The sequence below is a fragment of the Pseudopodoces humilis genome, chromosome 29 (genome assembly GCF_049639895.1).
Source record: "Pseudopodoces humilis isolate 2021_Gansu_Grassland_sample_001 chromosome 29, ASM4963989v1, whole genome shotgun sequence".
NCBI lineage: Eukaryota > Metazoa > Chordata > Aves > Passeriformes > Paridae > Pseudopodoces > Pseudopodoces humilis.
Window position 1 is genome coordinate 3,922,621 of NC_142228.1, and position 23,349 is coordinate 3,945,969.

Here is a 23,349-nt window from a genome sequence, read left to right on the forward strand (position 1 = left end):
AAATCCCAGCACCCAGAAATGGATAAAGAACATTTTGTATTCCGCAATGTCTGATGGACAGGAACGTCTCAGCCACCATAGAATCATTAAGGTTGGAAAAAACCTTTAAGATCATCAAGCTCAACCATTAACCCAGCACTGCCAGGTCCACCAAGACCTTGATGATGGTCTCCAACCAACAACAACTCAATGCAGATTTCAAAAGCTTCCCCCAGCTGGATTTTTACAGTGTCTGAGTGTCATCTCCCATGGGCTCAGCCACCTGCACTATCACATGAGATATCTCACTTCAGTCTCTCTTTTTGCTGCCTCTCTAGCAGTGACACTTTAGTGACAGAAATTCTGTCCCTTGGTACTTTTAATCCTTATTAAGTTTGCACAGCTTCAGAACATCCACCAATACAAACCTGGGCAGCACTTCCAGTTCTGCTTTCACCAGAGCTGCTCAAGGCACTTCAGTGCATTTCACACAGCCCAGGACTGTAAGGGAAAAGTGCCTGGGACCATCCCCTGGCCCTGGAATGAGACAGTCAGGGGCACCTCATCCATCCCAAAAAACTCCCTTAAGCTCCAGAATAGGTGGGTCATATCTTAAGGGTCTATGTGGAATAGTTCCTGTCCCACACTAACCCCAAACTGTGACTAAAATCTCTTCAGGGATGGGTAAATTGGCCAGGCCAGCTCCACACCAGGGTCCACCTTCATGGTTAAAAACATGGGCTATAAATTTCAAGATCTTGGGAACATTTCCAAGTGGTATTTAATTTACTGGAGCAGATTAAATCCATGTGTCCCAAAATGTCATTTGACAATTGCTGCTTTCTTAGACCCAGGCAACTGAGATCAATAAAACCCATCAGGGTTCCAGGAAGATTTGTCAGGACAGACAACACCCAACATCCCCTATGGGATTCAAAATCCCACAAGAGAACGAGAATATTTAATATCTATGGTGGGTCATAGTCAGCTGGAGAACTCATCAGAGTAAACCTGGAGAAATTTGGCCTCACAAGTCCTCACAGCAGGTGCAGGGAGTGATGGAGAGGGGAGGTGTGAGCAGCTGCTGAGTGCCCTCCCTTGGGTGTGCGATGGCCAGGACAGCAACCAGCCCTTCTGAGAGCAGCACTGCCCCGACTCAGCATCCAAACACAGCAGAATCAGGGAGAACTGGCAGTCAAGAACAGCAGAAGCAAGGGGCAGGTGCATCAAGGGATCATGGAATGGTTTGGGTTGGAAGGAACCTTTAAGCCCATCTCATTCCATGTCCCGCCATGGCAGGGACACCTTCCACTACCCCAGGCAGCTCCAAGCCCCATCCAACCTGGCCTTGGACACTTCCAGGGATCCAGGGGCAGCCACGGCTTCCCTGTGCCAGTGTACAATCAAACAACAATGAGGAATTTGTTTCTGCCCAGACCCTTAAGATCAGGAGAAGGTCTACAGCTTTCAAAACCATGAGATGCATTGAGCTGCCCAAGACAGGACCTTAAATCTCCATTACTGCCATGGCTCTGAAATAAACTGATTTGTTGGCTGCTCCTGAAGCACCTGATCTTGAGGTGGTTCCACCTCGGGCCACCTCACGGTAGCAACAGAGCTGTGGTTGCTGAGATCCTTTAGGAGAAAAAAGCAACTTGTTTGGCTTCTCCCATTTCTTTGTCCCGTTCTGTCGAGTCATCCCCTCTGACTGCACAACAGCTCCTGTTACAACAAGCTCTCTGACCAATAACACGTATTTTTAAGGAAAATCTTTGTTGGGTCTATTTGCAAATCATGGAACGGATTAGGGTGGGTTTTTGTTACATGTGTAGGGTTTTGATAATGTTTTCATCTTCCTGCATCCAGAGATGCACTTCACAAGCAATCCATTGGTGGGACACGTCCCCATCTGCCTGCTCCCCTCTCACCATGACATGGCATTTTTTTCTCAATAGAAACCCAGGCTGCCACTGCTCCCCGCTCCATCCATCACCCCCACACACTGAAAACCTGGGCACTGCAGGTCTCATTTCAACTTTACCACCAGTTTTTCCCACACCACCACATCCAGAGTGTTTTCTGCCCCTTGGTGCCCCCATCCCTGTCCATCTGAGGAACAAGTTCTGTCTCACTCCCACTGTGAGATTAAGCTCGATCACATCCACCCCTCCCCACAGCCACCCTTCATCCTTACCTTGCCGAGTCCTGGCATTCAGGGGCAGCACATCCTGGGCTCCAAGTGAAATTGGGGGAGAAAAAAAATATTAAAAAATTAAAATAAAAAATCCTCCCCCCAAATCGCGGTGCCCCAGTGGAGTGTGGTGCACAGAGGGTTTGTCCGTGGCAGCGAGGGCTCGGAACAAAGTTGTGGGGTGGAGGGGGAGGAGAGGGTGATTGACAGCCCTGGGCTGAGCCTCATCCCTCACCTTGGGCCATGCGGTCTGATTGGCCGCCTGCTGACATCCCCGAGCCCTGCACTTTTTAATAGACGCTTTTGGATGATCTACGGGGGAAAGGCTTGGAGAGGTGTGTTTCTGACAAGCCAGAAAGTCATCCGAGCCACGAGGGACTTGGCTTCACTCTTTTTACCCCCCTTTTTTTTTTTTTTTTCCTTTTTTTTTTTTTTTTTTTTCCTGGGAGGAGGGGGATTCTTCATTTTGGCACTTCATGTTTTTCTGAAAACTTCGCGGCGATTTTCCCCTTGCACCAGCCTGGACTAATGGATTACCACCTGCTTGGACTAATTCTGTCTTTTCTCTTCAATGGCACAAAGGTCTTAGCCGGTTACCCAATTTGGTGGTAAGATTCCTTCCTCCCCTCGCCCTTCCTCTCCCTATGATTGATTAATGAATTCATTAATTATTAGCCATGGGAGCTGTGTGTTCCTTCCTTTTCACCCCTCGCCCTGCCGAGCTGCCCATGGCTGCATGGTGGAGCCTAAGCGTAATTTCTTCAGATTTGACCTGTAATTAATGAAATCAGTGAAAAGTTTGGGGGTTATTTTGAAAGGGCCATGCCTGGGTTTCCCTTTGCGCAAATGGAGGCTTCCCCACCACTCTTAATTTCTCCATTTTCGGCACTGTAGCAATGGGCTCTTGGTTCAGATGTGAAAGGATGCCGTTTTATTTCCTTGTGCAATGGGAATTTTGTCTCTCATATGACTCTGACACAGGGATTTTCTTCCTTTCCATGAAACTGCAATTGATCCTTTAAAAAAAAAATTAATTCTATTTTCTGTTTGGTTGCTGTGTTTTTTTGGACTTCTTTCCCTTCTTTTGTTGTATTCTGTCATGTGAATTTAGTCCGGCAAATAACGCAAATGGCACCTGAGAAAACATTCATTACTAAAATTGCTCAAAGGTGGATTTTGTTCATTTTAATTATGGAAATGTCACTAATTTCCTTGCACCAAAGAGAAAAAGAAATTTTAAAAGGATTGGTTGTATCTTATAACGAGGCTGATAAGTAACCTGAGTTACTTATTTTAAAAATAAATCTAACACTATATAAATGAATACAGTAAAAAAATGCAATTGGAAACCCTTTAGAAGAAGAAATATAGAATTAAATATTCCAGGTCATTTAAATCCAGCAGACAGCGAGTTGCATAACAGAATATTTCAGTTTATTTCTGTCTTTCTATAGGATTTCTTGCTGGAATATCTCTTGTTAAGTTTCTGTATGTGCCAGGTAGGGGCTGTGAGCCTGATGATCCGTAGGGAAAAGAGGGAGATGGTGGAATTTGGTGCTACTGAGATTCTTGGGTTATTTTCGCCTTTCCAGAAAAGTCTGTCTTTTTTATTACTGAATTAGATCCTTTCAGTGCCAACATGGAGATGGCAAGAAGTAGGTGGGAGTGAACTTGGGAATGGACTGCCATGTCTGGGAATATTTAGAATTCTGAAGGGAAAAGGCGAATTTTTTTTTTGTAATAATCCATTTATTACCGTGGACTTTGGGAATGAGAATGTGCCATTCCAGAGGAGAAAGACTGAGAATACAATGAGAAGTCCCCGCTCAGGAAGCGTTTCAAAGCTCCGCAGGTTCATGAAATGGCTAAATCACAGCAGGTTTTCCTGGGGAATTAAATTATTTCCTCGCCCTGAGCGTGGCTGCCGAACTTCAGGCCCTTAGCCTGGGGCAGGGGAGGCTCCCGAAATACAGACAGCAGCACTTTGATTCCTTCCATCCCTTTTTCCCCCATCTGGGCAGCACTGTGCGGGCACAGGGCGGGCGGTGGGACAGGTCAGGATGCCAGGGCTGGATCTGAAGGCAGGAGCAGGGACCCCTCGCTGGGACATCAGCATTCAGCATCCCACCCGCCCCTGACCTGCCCCAGGCTTTGATATAAATCAGGATTTAATGCCCAAATCAAGGAGGGTTTCAACTCTCAGAGCGAGGAATTGAAACCTTCTTGACCAAAAAGGTCTTGACTTCCCCTGCGAAGCAAAAATGTCCCCGTGAGCAAAATGTCTTCAGTGCCTATTTCCAGGAGCAAACGCTGCAGACAGGTGTCTGCCCCAATCCCTTCTCCCAAACCCCTCTGAGCTCACCCCAGAGGAACAATACAGAGGATATAGGACACAGACACCGGGGGCATGGCAAGCAGCATCCCTGGGAAAGGAGGGAGTCAAACACACTCTCCACAGAATTTCATCCACAGATCCAGGTTTTGCATATTTTTGCAGATTCTGGCAAGACCAAAGTGCCGGGGAGTCTCTGCTGCTTTGGAGGGACATGAGGAGGTGCCCCATGTTGGGCTGAGGTTGCAAATGCTGTGGGGTTTTGGAGGTTTCTTGAAGGCTGAAGGAGCAGGAGGGCAGAAATACCTGACCAGGCACAGACAATGGTCCCAGAGCACACAAATTAAAGGTCTCCTTTGGTCCTGCTGAAGGCTTTCAATATCTGCTGTGTGAGGATGAGGTTTATGTAGGGGGCTCTGGCATGGTGTGATCTGTGCTCTTAAAAAACATAATTTTCCGATTGTCTTCCTGATCCTCTGATCTTTAGGCAGACACAGAGCAGGCTTTGGGGGATGAGCCCCACTTGCAGGGTTCAGCACACCCCAAAACAGGGCAAGGGAAGCAAAGATGGGGCTCAGCATCAGCCTGGTCCCCTGTGCTGGAGTCCTGCACAGGCCAGGCTGGACTGAGGCACAGCTGGGTTTCCTTACCCCCAGCTAAACCCATCTCTGGTAAATTTGAGACCTTTGGGGGGGACTGTTCATGTGGCAGGGCCCCAAGGATGCTGACAGGCAGTGCCCTGTCCTGCTTGCACAGCCTTCCTGGGTGTTTTCCTGCTGGAGAGGGAATGTTTTGGCAGCAACATCAGAACAGATCCTTTCTGCTGTGGGACAGAAATGAGAAAAATATTTATTCCTGTGGTGGGGAGGAAGTGTCTGGGTGTGCCCAAGGAAAAGAAGTGTGAGGAGAACAGGCTCTGATCACCCTCTAAATGGGTTTGGGGTTGACTGGAATAATCCTGCTGCTCCATGGTGCAGCCAGACAATGCCAGGAGCCCAGCAGCAGTGACACTGCAGGGGATAAAGGCAAAGGATGGAGCTGCTGAGGGTTTGTGGTTGTGTTTTATTGTGGGGCCAGGGAAGGATGGGGTCTTTCACCTTGTCCAGAGAGAGGAGAGCCCAAGTGCAGGCCCTGGAGCTCTGCAGGGGGGTCCTGCCCCAGCTCTGGGCACAGGGTGCACAGCAAAGGGAAGGTCCCTGTGCTGCACACCCAGAGCTTGGGGTCCAGACCTGCTGGTGACAGCAGGATGGAGAAGCCAAGAGGGGTTTTCAGCCCAGCTGGGTTGTTGGAAACTCCCTGACATCGCCCTGTCCCTGGCCACACAGCTCTGAGTGAGGTCCAGGGGTGGCTCAGACTGTGGATGTAACCTCCAGCGAGAAGGGGAGGTATTTTGACACAGGTCCAACCCTTCTTCACATGCTCCCATCCTATTACAGCCGTGTGAGGGAACAAATGGGGCACAGATGGGAAAAGGTCAGCGAAATGCTGCCTGTGAGTGCTGACAGGAGGAGCTCAGGCCAACAAAGCTCCCTCAGAGACGTGTCCAACACTTTGGCTGTCTGGTTACTGCTGCTGGAAGAGAAGGAGGAGATGGGGAGCAGTGGTGGGGCCATGGACACCGGGCTGCTGCTCCTGACCCAGCAGCAGTGGCATGGGCAGCAGGGCTGGGGCCGTTCCCAGCCCCATGGGATGTGCCAAGGCCAAGCAAAAGAGGTGGTGGTGACACCAAAAAGCCCTCCAGTTGTTTTTTTAATCCCAAATACCCTGATGGCATGGATAATGCCATGGATGGCAGGACACGTCTGAGTCATTGGGGTTGGGTATGAAGGACATGCCGTGTGTGGGGATTGATGGGTGGGCCCAGACCTTTGTGGTAACTGTTCTGGGAGAATTTAGCTGGAATTCCAGCCCATCCAGAGCTGTGTCAGTGCAGGCCAACAGAGTTATTGTGTCCTAGGAAAAAACTAGAAATCACTCCCAGGACGTAATACACATGCAGGGGCTGAAGAACTCAGTCAGAGAGACATTTCCACCCATGAACTGCGAAGAAACACCAAAAGCTCTCCTCTTCCATGGGCAGCATTCCCCAAGAAGTCTTGAAAACCTCTGGTGTGTCACCAGCCTGGAGAAAGGAGTGAGGTTTGGGGTGATTGGGTAAACAGAGAGTAAAAATTTTCAGCCTCGCTCCTCTCATCATCTGGTACTAATGAGTCACTGCCCATAGCTGTGACTGTCACCAGGCCTCTCCCCATCCAACATTCCCGTGTCTCTGAGCAGATGATTTGGCAACTGTGAGAATGGCTTTGTCTATTATAAGTTATTAAATTTTCTCTCTACCCTTCAGAAAGTTTTTTTGGGGGAAGCAGGAGATGCTAGCAGCTCGCTGAGGATCCCAGTGGCCTTGGGCCCTTAGGAAGAGGCAGGGAGAAACTTCAAAACATATTCTCACTCATGCCACAGCAGCTTCCTCCTGAGGAAAAACCTGTGAGAACCTTTTCACACAGGTCCACTCAGAGGTGACATTTACCTGGTCCCCTTCAGCTGTCAGTGCCTCACCTTGCTGGGACAAATGGGAACTTCATTTTCTCGGCCATCAGGAGTTTTCCCTTCTTTGAAGATTCAAAACGTTTTTATCCCACAGTCCATGTCCTGTTAGAGACACGTGGTCCTTGCAGCTTTATTCTAAAGGAGTTAAATTGAGTGCAGCACCACCCAATGATCTTAGTGAGGTCCCTCCAGCTCAGGATATTCCATGGCAATGACTGAGGGAATGATGGAGGTGGTCAGGGATGGAGCCCAGGGCTGCAGCTCTGGAACCCCAAAGCAGAGCAGCCCCAGCAGCTGGGAGAGCCACAGGTCCCTCCTGCCCGTGCTGCTGTGGCCACAGCTGGGCACTGACACCACTGTCCCTGAGGGTCACAGCTCAGTGTCCAGGGCTGCAGGAGCAGCTTCAGTGAGGGACAAAGCTGGGCTGACCTGTGGCTGTTCATGAAAACAGCCCTCAGTACCTGACCGGCCACAAGTGTCCAGAATCTTGTGGTTCTGAAGGGTTTTGTGGGCTTAAAGGTTTCCTTCAGTGTTTTTCCCAGCCAGGTGTAGCCAGTGGGAATCCCTATCCCCTGCTAAGTGGGATGGTCAATCCATGCCATGAAAACCAGAGCTTTTGGAGCTGGAATTCAGGTTCATCCCGAGCCCTGACCAGTGGGCAGCCCCAGCCAGTGCCAGAGCAGATCTCCAAGGCTGCACAGCCTCGTGAGCCTCAGCACACCCAGGGCTTGGCAGCGTGCTCCAGGTGGCATCTCTTGCTGGTTTTGTTCCTCCCCCATTCAGAATCCCTGAGTGATTTGGGTTGGAAGCAGCCCTGAAGGTCGTTTTGTTCCACCCCTGCCATGGCACAGGGCAGTGGAGTCCTGGGTTCAGCAACAGCTTCAAAATGTTCCCAGAGCATGACAGTACAGAGCAATAAGCAATGCCACATTCCTGAATATCAGAAAGTCTCATTCTCTCAGAAATGAATCCCTCGTGTCTCCTGCAGTGCCCCAGCCCCAGGGCCTGTCCTGTCCTGCAGGCCTGGAGCCACAGGAGCCCTGGGAGAAGGGCTCTGACTCACTCAAGAGCCTTTCTGCCCTTAAGACACAAACCTCTGTTACCAGTCTTGTAACTGAACTCAGAAGTAAATTTAAGTGGCCACAAAGAGCTTTGAAGAGGCAGTTTAATTGCAACCAGTTGTTCCTCCTTCACTAAAAGCAGCATTTGCCAAAGTGAAGCACTTGCTAAGGGGACCCTGAGGAAGAGCACTGGGAATTCAGGGGGGATTTCAGCTGGAGGTGCTGGGGTGGGGGAGGCCACAAAGCAGTGATCTCCCATGGCTGCCATCCTCCCTGCTGCCCCAGAGCCCAAGCTCTGCCCTGCTGGGGCCAGGCCGGAAACTCCAGAGTCTGGCAGGGGACGGTGGCAGAACAGGAGGCCCCAGAGTCCAAAAGAACAGGAACCCCCAGAGTCTGAAAGAACAGGAACCCCCAGAGTCTGGCAGGGGACGGTGGCAGGACAGGAACCACCAGAGTCCAAAAGAACAGGAACCACCAGAGTCTGGCAGGGGATGGTGGCAGAACAGGAGGCCCCAGAGTCCAGCAGGGGATGGTGGCAGAACAGGAACCCCCAGAGTCTGGCAGGGGATGGTGGCAGAACAGGAACCCCCAGAGTCTGGCAGGGGATGGTGGCAGAACAGGAGGCCCCAGAGTCTGGCAGGGGATGGTGGCAGGACAGGAACCCCCAGAGTCTGGCAGGGGATGGTGGCAGGACAGGAACCCCCAGAGTCTGGCAGGGGATGGTGGCAGAACAGGAGGCCCCAGAGTCTGGCAGGGGACAGTGGCAGAACAGGAACCCCCAGAGTCTGGCAGGGGATGGTGGCAGGACAGAAGGCCCCAGCTGGGCCCATCTCAGACGCCGGAGCTGAGGCAGCCGGGGCTCTGGCTCTGGGCACAGCCCAGGAGGGACACAGAGAAAAGGGAATGTGGCCAGTGGGGCTGGAGAGGTGGGAAAAGGGGGGTCCCTTCAGGAGGTCCCTGCACCTCAGGGGAGCTGAGGGCTGTCAGGGCAGGCTGTGCCTGACTGGGCTCTCACAAACAGGGCACGGCTGATCTTTCCTCTCCAGTGCTGAACAATCCAACAAAGGGCAATTGCCAAATAAAGGTTCATTCCTGAGGGCACCCTCCTTGTTGAAGGGAGGTGAGGAGGGACTGTCCTGGGGAATTTGTAGGGTTAGACTGCACTGCCCTGGCTGGTGCTGGGAATGTCCCACCCTGAGCAGGAGCCTGGACTGGAGACCTCCAGGGATCCTCCCAGGTTCCCCCTCTGTGCCTGTGGCACCCTTTGCTAGGCCAGTGCTACCAGAGGCGACCTTTGAGGTTCCTCCTGACAGAGAAGTCCTGGGTCACTGGACCCATGGTACATTTAATGGGGTTGTGCCTTCACCAGGACCCCCAGCCCACGTGCAGCCCAAGGTTCCAGTGGGACCCACAGCCCCACACCCACAGGATAAACCTGGAGGTCCCTCCTGTCCCCCCTGCCCCACAGGACATTTCTGTGCCCAGGTACGAGGCACTGCCACCCCAGCTGGGTCAGGACAGGCTTTTAGCTCATGTTCTCACTCGTCTCTCTCTGAGAGGTGTCCAAGGGAGGTGCTCCAGCCCTTCCTCCTGCCCTGAGGGCAGCCTGAGCCCCAGGGACAGGCCTCTGAGTCACTAAATTACTTCTGACTTCTGAATTTCACTTTCATCCTTTTGCTGGACATTCTCTGCATGGGTACCAGGGCTGTGAGCAGCAGTAGAAGGTTCTCTTCCCCCTGACATTGGTGATCTGAGTCTCAGTGATGCTCATCAGACCCTTCCACTGCCAGGTCAAACAGCTCAGCGTGGCTGGATTTTACATGGAAAGGCAGGAAAATGTCCAAGCAGCCAGTTTTAAAGAAAAAAAACCAAACAAACATTACCCAGGAAATAATAAAGACTAAAGAACTGAGCTGTCTATTGAAACATGCAGGTGTAATGCACAGCACTTTCCATTATCTCTGTCACATTTTAACTGAATAACATTTTCATCTGACCTGTGTTTCTCATCTCAGTGTCCAAGGCTCAGCCTCAGCTCTGGAAATGCCCGTGGTGTGAGCAGCAGCTCACCCCCAGCACATCTGGCAGTGCTGCTGAGCTGGGCCAGTGGTGTTTGCAGCTCTGCCTCGCTGCTGACCCTCCCTGCCACTGTCAGCCCTGCCCTGAGCCAAGGATGCTTCACTCAGGCTTAGGCTGAGCCAAAGTTGTGTCTGTGGCAATCTGGCTCAGCCTGAGCCTGACTGAAGCATCCTTGGCTTGCCTTGCAGCAGCTGCCTGAACTAACTGGTCTCACTAACTGGTGTCTGGCTGGTCCAACGTGTGAATACATCAAATATGGAACATTTTTGAGCATTAAATAAGAAAGAACTCTGGATTGAGAGTCCAACTATTCACCAGTGTGGACACATCACAGTCCTTGATGAAAGACAAGGCTCATTCCATAAATACTGAGTAGCCATTTTAATTTTTACAACATTATGAAGCTCACACCAGAAGCCTCTTGAAGATGGATTCATGGATTTTCTTGTGTCCACATGGTTGTGATCCTGTCCCAGTAGATAGACTGGAACCTGCAAACTGAAATCCAGTGCCCTGACACCACTGCTCTGTTTAAGGCCACTCTTGCTCTCAGTTTCCCAAGGGCAGCAGCTCTAAATGGAGCTTGGGGTGGAATTGTGCTCGACCTGGCACAGCTCTGAGCTGCACCCCAAGATACTGATCTGCAGCAAGGGGATTGTGATGGGAGCCAGAGTTCTGCTCTGTGAAGTCACCAAGACACACTCTGCTGCTGCTGCTGCTGCTGCTGCCCCTCTGTAAGGGCAGAAATTCTGTCTCAGGAAGGGCTGGAGCCTCCTCTCTCCTTTGCTGGTCGGTGGAGCAGCCCAGTGGCTCCAGACCCGACACCTGTTTTTCACTGGCTTTTTTTGGGACAAGACAAATTTGATGTTTACCTGTTCCTGCTCATGCCCAGAGCCTGATTCAGTTCCCAGCCCCACTCAGAGAATCTATCAGGGATTTTCCTAGAGGACCTGAAATGGGGAGGACTTGTCAGGAACTCAGCTATAAAATGTATATATCACGTACACAAGCAGTTACAGCTCATGTTCCTTCACTTACCTGAAGTTGAATTTTAGCCTTCTGTTGGCACTGAAATCTTATTCTTCCTGACCTGATCTGAGGTCCCTTTTGTGCCTACAGATGGAAGTGGTTCAGTGGTACTGAGGTTTGTAGTAAAGCCACAGCCATGCTGGATGTGGTGAGAGGTTTTCAGGATAAGGCTGTATTATTTAAGGTTGTTTGGGTGAAGTTTTCAGGATAAAGGCAATGTCTGGATGGGACATAGGCCGAGATTTCTGTGTTTGTTGTGCTGAGATTAACAGCTTGGAGCGCTTTAACACCCCCTATGCCCTGACTGTGTTGCAGCTTTTCCTGGGAGAAGCTTTTCCTTGGGACAGAGGGATCAGGAGAGCCCCCAGCTCCCGCACTCCAGGAGCCCTCTCTTTCCTATCACTTGACTGGGAACACACCCAGGACTCCTCAGAAATCCCAAACTAACCCCAAAACCAGGTGTTTGGAAACCATGGGGTCCTTCACAAGCACTCCTCATCTGCCCTGTCTGACCCTGCCCTGGCCAGGGGATTCCTCTCTCCAGTCTCACATCCAAGGCTGCTGCTGAGGCAGCCAAACATCCACAGCCTCCTGAGCAAGGAGCTGAGAGCCTTGGCTGGAAGGGCTTCCCTGCCCAGGCCTGAAAAGTGCCTGCTGCTCACCAGGGCTGTCAGGACAGGTGTTTTGCCACCCCTGGAACATGAAAGAACAGCGCTTTGAAAAGCAAATTTGCCCTGATAAAGGAGCCAAAGTCTCTAATTCCTTTACTGAAGATAGCTTTACTGATTTGCTAATTTGCTAATTTGTCTTTTTCACAATTCACTGAACCTGTCTGCTTTTAATTAATCTTACAAATCTAATCAGGTCTAACTGGCACCTTTCCCAGTCCTCGCACTTTTGAATGAGGAACACTTTCCCTGCTGCCCTCCAGCACCACCCTGGCTCAGGCTCCTGATCTTCCACCACGTTTCCAACAAATTGACCCTCACTGGGGTAGGAAGGGTCAGTGTTGGGTGATAAAATCTTCAGGGTTTTTTTATTCCAATCCCATTTCTGTGTCACAGAGTCACCCAAGTTTCCTGCAGTTACTTTCTAAAAATTGTGGAGATTTATAATTATGAAATTTGCAATGGTCCTTAAAAAATGTCAAAGGAGCTTTTCACAGTGCTAACAAGTGCCACTCAGCTCTTTACTCCTCACTCCTTCCTCCCATAGACTTGGGGAGTTTCTTGCTGCCACGGGCACATTTGCAAGGCAGGTTTTACCTGCAGAGGTCTCTTAGATGTTTTAAGGGGGTTTCTTGTTGGATTTTTTTTTTTGGGGGTGGGGGGGTGGGTTTATTGTTGCAAAATATTTCAATTGTCTTTTAAAATTCTGATTATTGCATGTTATCTGCTCTGGCCTAATCAGGTTTGATAACAGCCACCTCCCCTTCAATAAGTTTTTAATGAAGTCCACCTGTTGTCTGTTTGACAGGGAGTTTATGCAGAACACCAAGCCATGGCTGTCTCTATATTTTTACTTTTCCTTTCAGTTTGCTCATTTTTCCCCTATAAATCTAGAAATAAGATCTCCAGGAACAAAGTTCTTATTTGTGGGTTTGGTGGGGCATAGGCTGCTGCTTCTGTTGGTTAAGTGAGAACTTAAAAAGAGTTGGGAGTTGATATAAAAGAGACTCTGCCTCAAACAGTGGTGCAATGGTCAGTTTTGGAGGCAAAACCCCCAAAGGAGACCCTTCCCTTGTGTGCTGGGGCTGGGATTTTCACATCCTTTTGGGGACAGTGACTCCTTTGTGACATCCCTTATCCCAGTGCCAGGAGGACTGGGAAGAGCCAGACGAGAGGGACACAGTGGTGACAGCACCACCATGGACATGCTCAGAGGCTCTTGAAGTTGTTGGAAATCAGCCTTTGATGCCCAGAGGACACAGATGAGTCCTCACAGCTGCTCAGAAATGCTGTGACCCCAGTGAGTGCAGGTGTTTCCAGGCTGAGGCCCATGTGCCTCCCACCACACCCCTGCTCTGCAGGAGCTGCCTTTGTCCAGCCCATTCCAGGGGTCCTGGCTCAAGGGGTTGTAGTTTCAGTCCTAACAGTGTCCATGGTCCTCGTGGGACAGGAGTCTTGGTCTCTGGTGATCCAGCTCAGACAGCTCCTGCTGTGCATCAGGGTTTGGAGGAGGAAACACTTGGGTTCCACCTCAAGCCTTGAGACCTCGGCTCAAGGTGTGCATTGACTTCTCTGCTTGGGCAGAAGCCACACACAAACTGGAAAATCAGATTTTTGGTATGGTTCTGAAGGTTGTGAATTCAAGGCTTGCTGGTAACACACGAGGAAATGAACAACTGGGTGTAAAAACCTCCCCTGAGTGCTGGGATGTGTTTCTAACACATCAGAAGAGCGTTCGGTGGGAAAGGATGTCGATGTTCAAAGAACATTTGCCTTGAGGTTGGGCTTTCAGTTCCTTGAGTCAGATCAGGCTCCAGTAACTCCCCAGTTCCCTGGCCTTACACAAAATATCACCTAAGAGAGAGTCCCCATCCCTTCAGCCACCTCCCCAACTCCGAATTCAGTTAAACTTTACTGTAGCTGATATGGGCCTGGGGGGAAAAGCCATACCCTCAGTGATTAAAAAGAAGAAATTTCTCAGCAATAATAAACCTATAAGAAAATATTACATTTTTCAGATTGATTCATCTCTATTCCTGACCAAAAAGTCTGGGAGTAAAGGATATTTGCCATAACTCCAATGAGGTTATTTGTTACAAAATACAGAAAAGGTGATTTTTTACACGAGTGAGGAGTCAACAGCAGAGCTTTGCAAGGACACAGAGTGTCCAGCACTGAGAATGGTTGGGGTGGGGGAACAGAGACCAGAAATGTGAACAAACCTGGGCCAGGGGAAGCTGTCCCTGCCCTTGGCGGGGGGTTGGGATGGGATGAGTGTTAAGGTCCCTTCAACCCAAACCATTCCATGACTTTTTGAGGATTCTGTGATGAAGTTTGATCACACTGCTCAGACTGGTAAAGCACAAAGGAAACCTCAGAAGACAGCAGTGGATGGCACTCAGTGGATAATCAAATTAATTGCAAATGGCCATGAAATAATGCAGATTGGACAAAGGGTCCCAAATCTGCACAACATAGATATAGGTGAGATTTTCTGTTGGGGCCACTTTGACAGACATTATTATGGAATGGTCTCTGCAATTGATGCTTCAGTGCTCACTAACCAAGAAGTGAAGCTGTGCAAAATCTATGAGAATTCGCTCTGCTGTTCCTCCTCTTGCCCAGATTTTTGGGCTCATGTTGGTTGATAAGTGATGGGAAGGGTCTCTTAGGAGCTGTTGTAGGATTTGCTCCCAGGACAGAAAGTACCAGCATAACATTATTTCAGTCACTGTTTATCTTATTCTTGCACCCCAAGTCTGTTTGCAGTCTGATCTTTGCATTTCCTATAGAATGAGGAAAGCACACCAAAAACCCAGCTGGGACTGGAAGGGCTGATTTTCTTCAGGTGAGGAGATAATATTTAAATTTGCTGCTTGGACAGAGATGATTCCAAGTGAATACAAACCAGGTCCTGCAGATCACAAATGATGGCAAGAGTGTGGTGAGGAACAGAAGTTTATTGCTCAGATTAAAGAACTTCCTGTGGGATAGGTGAGGTGGGCAGCCCAGCCCCACACTGCTGCTTTTCCAGTGGGATGAGGGAAAGAATCAGAAGGGTAAAAGTATAAAAACTCTTGGCTTGAACTGAAGGCAGTTTAATAGGGAAAGAAAAGCTGCTGCACACACAGGCAAAGCCAAGTGAGGAGTTCCTTCAATCCTGCCCATCACAGGAGGTGTTCAGCCTCTTGCAGGGCTCCATCGCCCGTGGTGCTTACCTGGGGAGGCAAATCCAAACTCCAAACATCCCCCTCCTCCTCCTTCTTCCTCAGATTTTTGTTTAGTTGGAAATTTATCATCAAGGGGTCTCTTCAGCATGAGTCCCCTGGTGATGCTCCCAAATATTTCCTTCCCTTCCAACATCCAGGCCAGCACATCAGTTGAGGTGCCCAGAGGAGCTGTGCTGCAGGACCAGCCCTTCTGACCAACCCTCAAACCTTAGGGATGCTGCTGGTATCCCTTTTGCATTTGGAGGGTGTAAATCACATTTCTCACATCTTGTCCTGTCTGGAATGGCCCAAAAGTCACCATTTCATTTATTCAAAGTCTTATTGTTGCTACCTGGTGAAATTATTTGACTTCTGGGATTAAAATTAATTGAGGCAAGTGTGTAATGAGATTGTGGGACAGGTTCCCAGGAAGGGCTGAGGGAGTAACTGAACCATGGGCTGAGAAAACCCCTGAGCATCACTTCACCCACAGTCCTTGAGCACAACAGCCCAGATCCAACCTTCAGCTCGGGCCACCCCACATCCCATCCCTGCTGGCACCTGCATGAACTGGGCTGAGCCACCTTTTACCCTTGCCTTGTTCCTTGTGGTGCTTCCCAACAGAGCTGAGGTTCCCTGGGAAGGAGGCAGAGCACCACCTACCCTGAGCTTTGGAGCAGAGCCAGAGTGGCACATGGTTGAGTCTTTCCTGCAATATTCATGGCAGTTTGTGTCTCACACCTTTCCAGAGCCCAGAACCCTCCACTCCAAGTGCTCTGCTCTCCCATGGAAAGAGAATAGCAGTACCCAGTAGTAAAACAACGTAATTTTCACCACAAGAAACAACCGGGACTGGTTCTAGATCAGGTTTCCACAAGAGTCAATTTGGTTTTTCCATGCTGGATCTGACAAAAGACACCTTAAGATCCAGTTCCTTCAGCTGGGACAGAAACGGTGCCTCAGTCTCAGCCACAGTGTCCAGGATGGGCAGCCCAAGTGACCACTGCCCATCTGTCCCCTCCTCGGCCAGGGCTCCTCTTTCCTGGGATAACCCCAGGCTGTTCATAGGAGCAGAACCAGCCTGGACACTTCAGTCCTGGTCTCAGGGCACAGGGAGGGACTCTCCAAAGAGAGGCAGCCCAGGCATCCCCCTGAGATCACACCCCAAACTGTGGGGCAGCTGAGTGGATGTGCTAATTCCCATCCATGGCGTGTTTTCCATGACATCTGAGTGCAGGGAAGCCGCTTCCCAGTGCCAAACTCTGATTCATCCCTGGTGATTTTGGGGCAGTGGGCACCAGCCACTTCTTGAGGCCACCCACCAGCACGGCCTCCCCACAGGGACTCCCCAGGCTGGCTGACCAGTGGGAGATGACCAGGCTGGAGATGACCAGCACCCTCACTGGCCTGAGTGGAGAGGCGTCCCTTCCTTCCCGGGATGTCTGCGATGCTCTGGTCCGAGTGTCCCGTCCCCTGGTCCCTGGCAGGACACATTTCCCTCCCCGCTGCCAGCTTTGGGAAGGCAGGAAGGGAAGGTGGGAGCAGGTGCCAGGCAGAGCTGGCAGGGGCAGGTGAGGGGACAGCAGCCCTGGGAGTGGCGTGACCTCGGTGACAGCCGGTGGGACAGAGGGACAGCCCTGCCAGGAGCCCAACAACAACACCAGCGTCTCTTTGCAGGAAAGGTTTTACAGCGCGGAAAAATCTCGCTGTGTTTATTGCGGTCACAGCCTGGAAGCCTACATTTGCATATGCAAATCATATGCATTTATGTAAATTCCGGGTCGAATAATATTATCACAGTCCCCGCAGAACAGATCCTCTCCCATGGCAAATCAGTTGATTGTGTTTTCCACAGCGAGAGTGGCACCGCTCAGAGCAGGCAGCGCTGAACATAACATTTCTATCTGGGGAACAATGCGGGACCCGGCTCTGGGCACAGCCAGCCCCTTGTCAGGGCTTCACTGGGGCTCTGCTGGCTCCTGCAGCCCCCAGCCCCTTGTCAGGGCTTCACTGGGGCTGTGCTGGCTCCTGGTACCCCCAGCCCCTTGTCAGGGCTTCACTGGGGCTGTGCTGGCTCCTGCAGCCCCCAGCCCCTTGTCAGGGCTTCACTGGGGCTCTGCTGGCTCCTGCAGCCCCCAGCCCCTTGTCAGGGCTTCACTGGGGCTCTGCTGGCTCCTGCAGCCCCCAGCCCCTTGTCAGGGCTTCACTGGGGCTCTGCTGGCTCCTGCAGCCCCCAGCCCCTTGTCAGGGCTTCACTGGGGCTGTGCTGGCTCCTGCAGCCCCCAGCCCCTTGTCAGGGCTTCATTGGGGCTCTGCTGGCTCCTGCAGCCCCAGCCCCTTGTCAGGGCTTCACTGGGGCTCTGCTGGCTCCTGGTACCCCCAGCCTCTTGTCAGGGCTTCACTCGGGCTCTGCTGGCTCCTGCAGCCCCAGCCCCTTGTCAGGGCTTCACTGGGGCTCTGCTGGCTCCTGGTACCCCCAGCCTCTTGTCAGGGCTTCACTCGGGCTCTGCTGGCTCCTGCAGCCCCAGCCCTGCCTCCCCTGCGCTGGCAAATCGCTCGGAGCCAAACCCTGTGCGGTGCCAAGACAAAGCTCTGGAAGCAGATGCCAAATCACTTTCAAGCCCATGACAGAGCCCTGAGTCACCCAAGTGGAGCAGCTCGCCCAGAATGGGCTCATCTCACAAAAGTGCTGTTGCTGCAGCAACACTAATCCCTGCTGCTGGGCTGAGGGGTGCTGAGGGGTGCTGTGGGGTGCTGAGGGGTGTTGGGGGGTGCTGAGAGATGTTGAGGGGTGCTGAGGGGTGCTGAGGGGTGTTGAGGGGTGCTGAGGGGTGCTGAGGGATGTTGAGGGATGTTGAGGGATGCTGAGGGGTGCTGTGGGGTGCTGAGGGATGTTGAGGGATGTTGAGGGGTGCTGAGGGGTGCTGTGGGGTGCTGAGGGATGTTGAGGGGTGCTGAGGGGTGCTGAGGGGTGTTGAGGGATGTTGAGGGATGTTGAGGGGTGCTGAGGGGTGCTGAGGGATGTGGCACTCTCCCTGCCCAGGCCCGGGTGCTGCTCTCCCTGCAGGATCTCCCTGCCACGGACCCTCTGTAGTGGGAACTCCTCAGGGACAGGAATTCTCTGTTGGAGCTTGGAGAGGGTCTGACAGACCCCAAACTCAGCCACAAACAGAGCAGGAAGGGGATTTGCCAGAGCTCCTGTTGCTCTCTGAGCCGACTTCTGACTTCTCCACTAGGAGAGAGGCCTCAAAATCTCAACTGGGCTGTTCTTCACAGCCAGTCTGATCTGAAGAGCATTTTGGCCCCAATTCCTCCCCAACAATCACTCGTGTCAACCCCAGGCTCCAATGCCACCAGTACTGCAGCAGTGACCCCTCTCTGTGCCCCCTCCTGTCCTGCCCCACTCCAGGGAATCACAGAAGCACAGAATGTCCTGAGCTGGAGGGGCTCACAGGGATCAGCCAGTCCAAACCCCAGCCCTGCACAGGCACCCCAACAATCCCACCCTCTGCACCCCTGGGAGACATGTCCAAACCCTCCTGGTGCTCAGTCAGGCTGGTTGGTAACAGAAAAGCAGAGGTTGGGGTCACACAAGGAGGGGAGGTTGATGTTACAGCACAAGGCAAGAGGGTTGCAATGAGCAACAGAACAAAATAGAGCAGAAAAATCCAGGGGTGGGAGATTTATGGAGAAAGAAATCTGTGACTGAGCAAAGGGACTGTGAATGGGTGACAATTTTGGGATGAGACTTTCTCCCACCAGAAAGATAATGGCTTTTAGGGTGGGATTTTTCACAAGTGATGTTGGGTGTTAGAACCCAAACTGGAAATGAGAGACTTTTGAAGTCAGATGTTAAAAAAGCAGAAGGTCGGGAAGTTTGAGATTTGGGATCATTCCCGTCTCAGTATGGACCAAGGAGGACACAGGAGGGAAAGAGGAGAAAGGAGAGATAGGGAGGCGAGGAGGAGGAGCTGCCTGAGCAGTGAATCTGGCTCTGGACAGAGTCATGGCAATTCCAGCTCCCAGCTGTCCCAGAAAGCTCAGCCAGGAAGACAAGCTGAGATGTTTTCAACAATCTTTGTCTTTGTGACAATGGCATTGAGCTCACCTAGGACATCCTTTTTCTCTTTCCACTCTTCCCCACGACCACCCTGCCACGTGTCTCCCCATCCTGCCCTCATGACGTGATGGATCCCAAAATGGTATCAGGCAGATCTGTCCTAAAAGCCCCACAGAAATGCTTTGGGCCCTTCAGCATCAAATCCATGCTGTGTTGCCAAAGAACTGAATTTTAATCACAGAATCAAGGGATAGTTGGGGTTGGAAGTGACCTCTGGAGTTCACAGAGCTCAGCCCTGCTCAGGGCAGGGACACACAGAGCAGGGGCTGTGTCCACTTGGGTTGTATTGGGTTGTATTTCCATGGGCTCTCTAGGTCACCTGTTCTGTCACATTCACAGGGAACAAGAGTTTTCCCATGCTCAGAGAGAATTCCATGGTTTTCAGTTTGTTCTCATTGTCCCTTGTCCTGTCAGAGGAGTTTGGCTGCAGTTTCTCCACCTTCCCCCACCAGTTATTTCCACACATTGCCAAGATCTCTCTGTGGGATTTTCTCCTGGCTGCACAGTCCCAGCTCTCCCAGCCTCTTGTACATCAGATGCTCCAACCCAAAAACACCTTTGCTCTTCCACCAGCTGTTCAGAGGTTCCACAGCCCCACAGGCCATTGGAGAGAGCATTTTGATGTTCCTCAGTGCTCTTACCTGCCCCCACAGTACCCAGGACTGCCAGGCAGGGCTAAGTGCTCACCTGATGCTCTCCTTCAGCTCCACTCTCCCCAGTCTCATCCTCAGAATCTGCTCCTGTCCAAGCAGAAAAGCCCCCAGAAGGACAAACTCCACCTCATTTACCTGCACAGGTGTTTGAGTGTGCAGAGGAGGTGCTGGGGGTACTGAGGGTGGTACCACCAGCAGTGGGACCCTGGGGACTCTGTTCCAATTCTCTTGGAGTCACACCCACCTGAGCACAGGCCATGACATCCAAGGCTTCCAGAACAGCTCCTCTGGAATGTTCTGGGGATGCCAGGCTAGTCCCAGGCTCTCACAGGCACTGCTGTGGGTGAGGGCTGTGTTCCTGTGCCAGCTCATGGGAGGAGAATCCCCATGGCTTTTCCAACAGCCTGGTGGTTTTTCTGCTTACCTGTTCAAAAGGTTTCCTGTTCAAAAGGTGATGCTCCTGCATGGTTGGTGCCTGCAGCCTCATCCCGCTCCGGTGGGGATGGAAAGTCAGGAAGTGCCATTTGGGATCATTAAACACCCAGTGCCCAGCCCCTGTGTCCGGAGTGCAGTGCAAGAACCTCCTCAGGGGGGAGCAGCTGAAACAGGGCACTGGATCGTGTCCTAAAAGTGCAAATTTTCTCCTTTTTTTTACAAGGAGAGCCTGAGAGAGGAGCTCAGGGGGAGGTGACCAGATCGAGGACACCCAAAGGGGAGTTCCCTGAGCCACCTTTCGGTGTCAGGGATGGATGAGGCACTGATGTGGGTGAGACTCTCCGGGCTCAAGTATTTGCCATGGAAAAATGGGATGTGACCTCCCAAATGTGCCTGTTCTCTGCTGGCTGGAGGAGGAACCAGCACAAGCAGAGTTTGCAGTAGAGCCTCCAGCTCTGAGCACACAGCCACACCCTGGGCTGAGTTGTGGTGGCACAGAACAATCATTCAGGTTCATCTGATCTCCAGGATCATCTGCTGGTCTCTCACCACGAGGCCCTGCCCACCCCCTGCCCACCAAGCTGGTCTCCACTGGGCTCCCACCTCTGATCCATGGCTTGCCCACCCTAGGGAGCCCCAGACTGGACATGGGAATCCACCTGTGGTCTCAAAAGTGCTGAATAGAGGGGGAAAATCACATCCTTCAATTTTCCAGTCTTGCTAACCCAGCCTCAGGATGCAGCTGACCTTTTTTCCTGCATGGACACCACAGATTCCTGTTCCAGCTGTTTCCCACCAGGATCCTCAAGTCCTTTTCTGCAAATTGAGTCAGCCCCCAGCCTGTCCTGCTGCATGGGGCTGTCCCAGCCCTGGCTCAGGGCCTTGCATTTGCTTTTCTTGAGGTTCATGAGGTTCATGGAGGTGTCTGATACCGGGCTGGATGGGACTTGTAGCCACCTGCTCTAGTGGAAGGTGTCCCTGCCCATGTCAGGGGGTGGAACAAGATGAACTTGAGTCCTTTCCAACCCAAACCAGGCTGTGGTTCCATGATCCTCATTCTGCCTCCAAAGCGAGCTGCTGGCAGGGAGGGGAGGGGATTATCTCCTAATTATGCTGTGATTGAAATTCCTGTGCTCAACTCATTTAACAACCAGCCAATATCTTCATCTTCCCTCTGTGTTCAACACAAGCCTCTGAATTTCACTATTTCTTTAACTGTCAGGACTTTGAGACCAAATTTAGTTTTCCAGCCACAACCAGGCCACCTCTTGTGCTTCTTGGTGCCAGGTCCCTGCGAGAACCAGCACATTTCTGAAGAACTGATGTTGGCCACTGAGTCACACCGTGTGACTGGAGAAAGAGTTTTATTTGTGCAACAAGGAACATTCCTGAGGATCAGACATTAAGACCCTCCTATCTCAAAAAAAAAGAAAAAAAAAGAAAAGCCACAGGGGTTTAGCACAGGTTACCCCTGTTCCCTGGCAAGGGTGTGATTTTGCCACAGTCCTTTGTCAATGGTTGTGCCCAGGGATCTCCATCTGCCTGTGCAAAATGAATGTGAGTTCCCCTGACAGGAAAAAATACAAAGAAATCCATGGATCTTTCTCAGATGTAGAGCACAGCAGGGCTGTGCTGAGTTCCAGCACGGAGAGATGCCTGGACAGCTCTTACAGGAGCCAAGGCCCTTCTCAGCCAGAACTTCTGGCTCCACATGGGCTGTGTGAGACAGGAGGAGACAACCAAGGTCCTGATCTGAGACTCTGAATCTCCTCAAAGGGTTTTGCCCTGCTGGGAAAAATCTGAAAGCAGGAGGGCAAGCAGAGTGTGCAGGGCAAGCTCCAGCTGGCACGGAGTGACAGGACAGGGGGAATGGATTGGTTGGATATTGGGAAGGAATTTTCCCTGTGAGGGTGCCCAGAGCAGCTGGGGCTGCCCCTGGATCCCTGGCAGTGCCCAAGGCCAGGCTGGACATTGGGGCTGTGGGAGGGACAGTGGGAGGTGTTCCTGCCATGGCAGGGATGGGATGAGATGAGGTTTAGGGTCCCTTCCCACCCAGACCAGCCTGGGATTCCATGATTCTCTAATGCAGCTCTGGAAATGCCAAACCAGGGTTGTGTCTGCAGAGCAAATTACCTCTGGTAGGGATGGGCACTGAGGGAGGCAAAGGGTGGCCAGGAAGCCTGTGAGAGATCAGTAAAATGACCCAGGTTTGGCCCAGGGACACTGAACTGCGAGTTCTGAGGATGCCACTGGCTCAGCCTGATGAACAGGAGGGCTCTGGGCCCTGGAGCAGAATTTGTTTCTGCTCCTGAGCCATCAGGACTTAGAATCCAAGAAAGACTGAGAAAAAGGTGCCAAGAAGAGGGACAGGGCAGGACATGGGAGGGATCCAGCCTCACCTGGGGCTTGGAGCAGCTCCCAGGGTTTTGGTGTTTGCAAGCTGTGGATGTTTCTGCAAAGTGAGCTGCAGACAGAGCACTTGGGAAAGGTTTAAAGCTAATTTATTTACAAAGCTTGTTTGGGTCACAAAGGAATTGAGCAGTAGGGGGAAAAATCAGCAGGGGACAGAAGAATTTTCCTGTGAGTTCAAGGAATCCTGCAGCACCATGAGCCATGGAGGGGTCAGCACAGCCCATTTGGGGAACCCTCTGTCCTTCCTCCATCCCTGCATGAGGGACCCTGGGATCCCTGTGTGCTTTGCAGTTACCACAGTGTTATTTGAAATTGCTGAGTTGCCTCAGGCTCATGGTGTGCAGAACTCCTGCCATGTGCCCCTCCTGAAGACCTCAGGTGTTGTACCAAAGTCTACTGGAGCAGTTTAGCTTTAGTCAGAGAATACTGATATATTCAGGAATGTTGATAATATCCATTCCCCCCTACACAACAGCTGGATCCCAGCTCCTGTGACATCCTCCTCTGCTGCCTCTGCCAGTGCAGCACAGCACCCACTGACTGGGCTCTCCCTCCTCATGGGCACAGGGGGCAGGAAAAACCCTCCTTGCAAAGCCAGGCAGGGCTGTGTGACCACTGTGATCCCTTCACCCCA

At 51.6% G+C, this 23,349-nt stretch overlaps 1 protein-coding gene across 1 annotated transcript in view; it reads left to right on the forward strand.

Annotated features, from left to right (window-relative positions):
- The first annotated feature begins 2,698 nt into the window (after nt 1-2,698).
- WNT3 (Wnt family member 3) overlaps nt 2,699-23,349 on the forward strand; it is a 41,354-nt gene continuing 20,703 nt past the window's right edge. The window contains exon 1 of the mRNA XM_005532606.2: nt 2,699-2,778. Coding sequence (XP_005532663.1) covers nt 2,699-2,778 — 80 coding nt within the window. The remainder of the gene's footprint in view (nt 2,779-23,349) is intronic.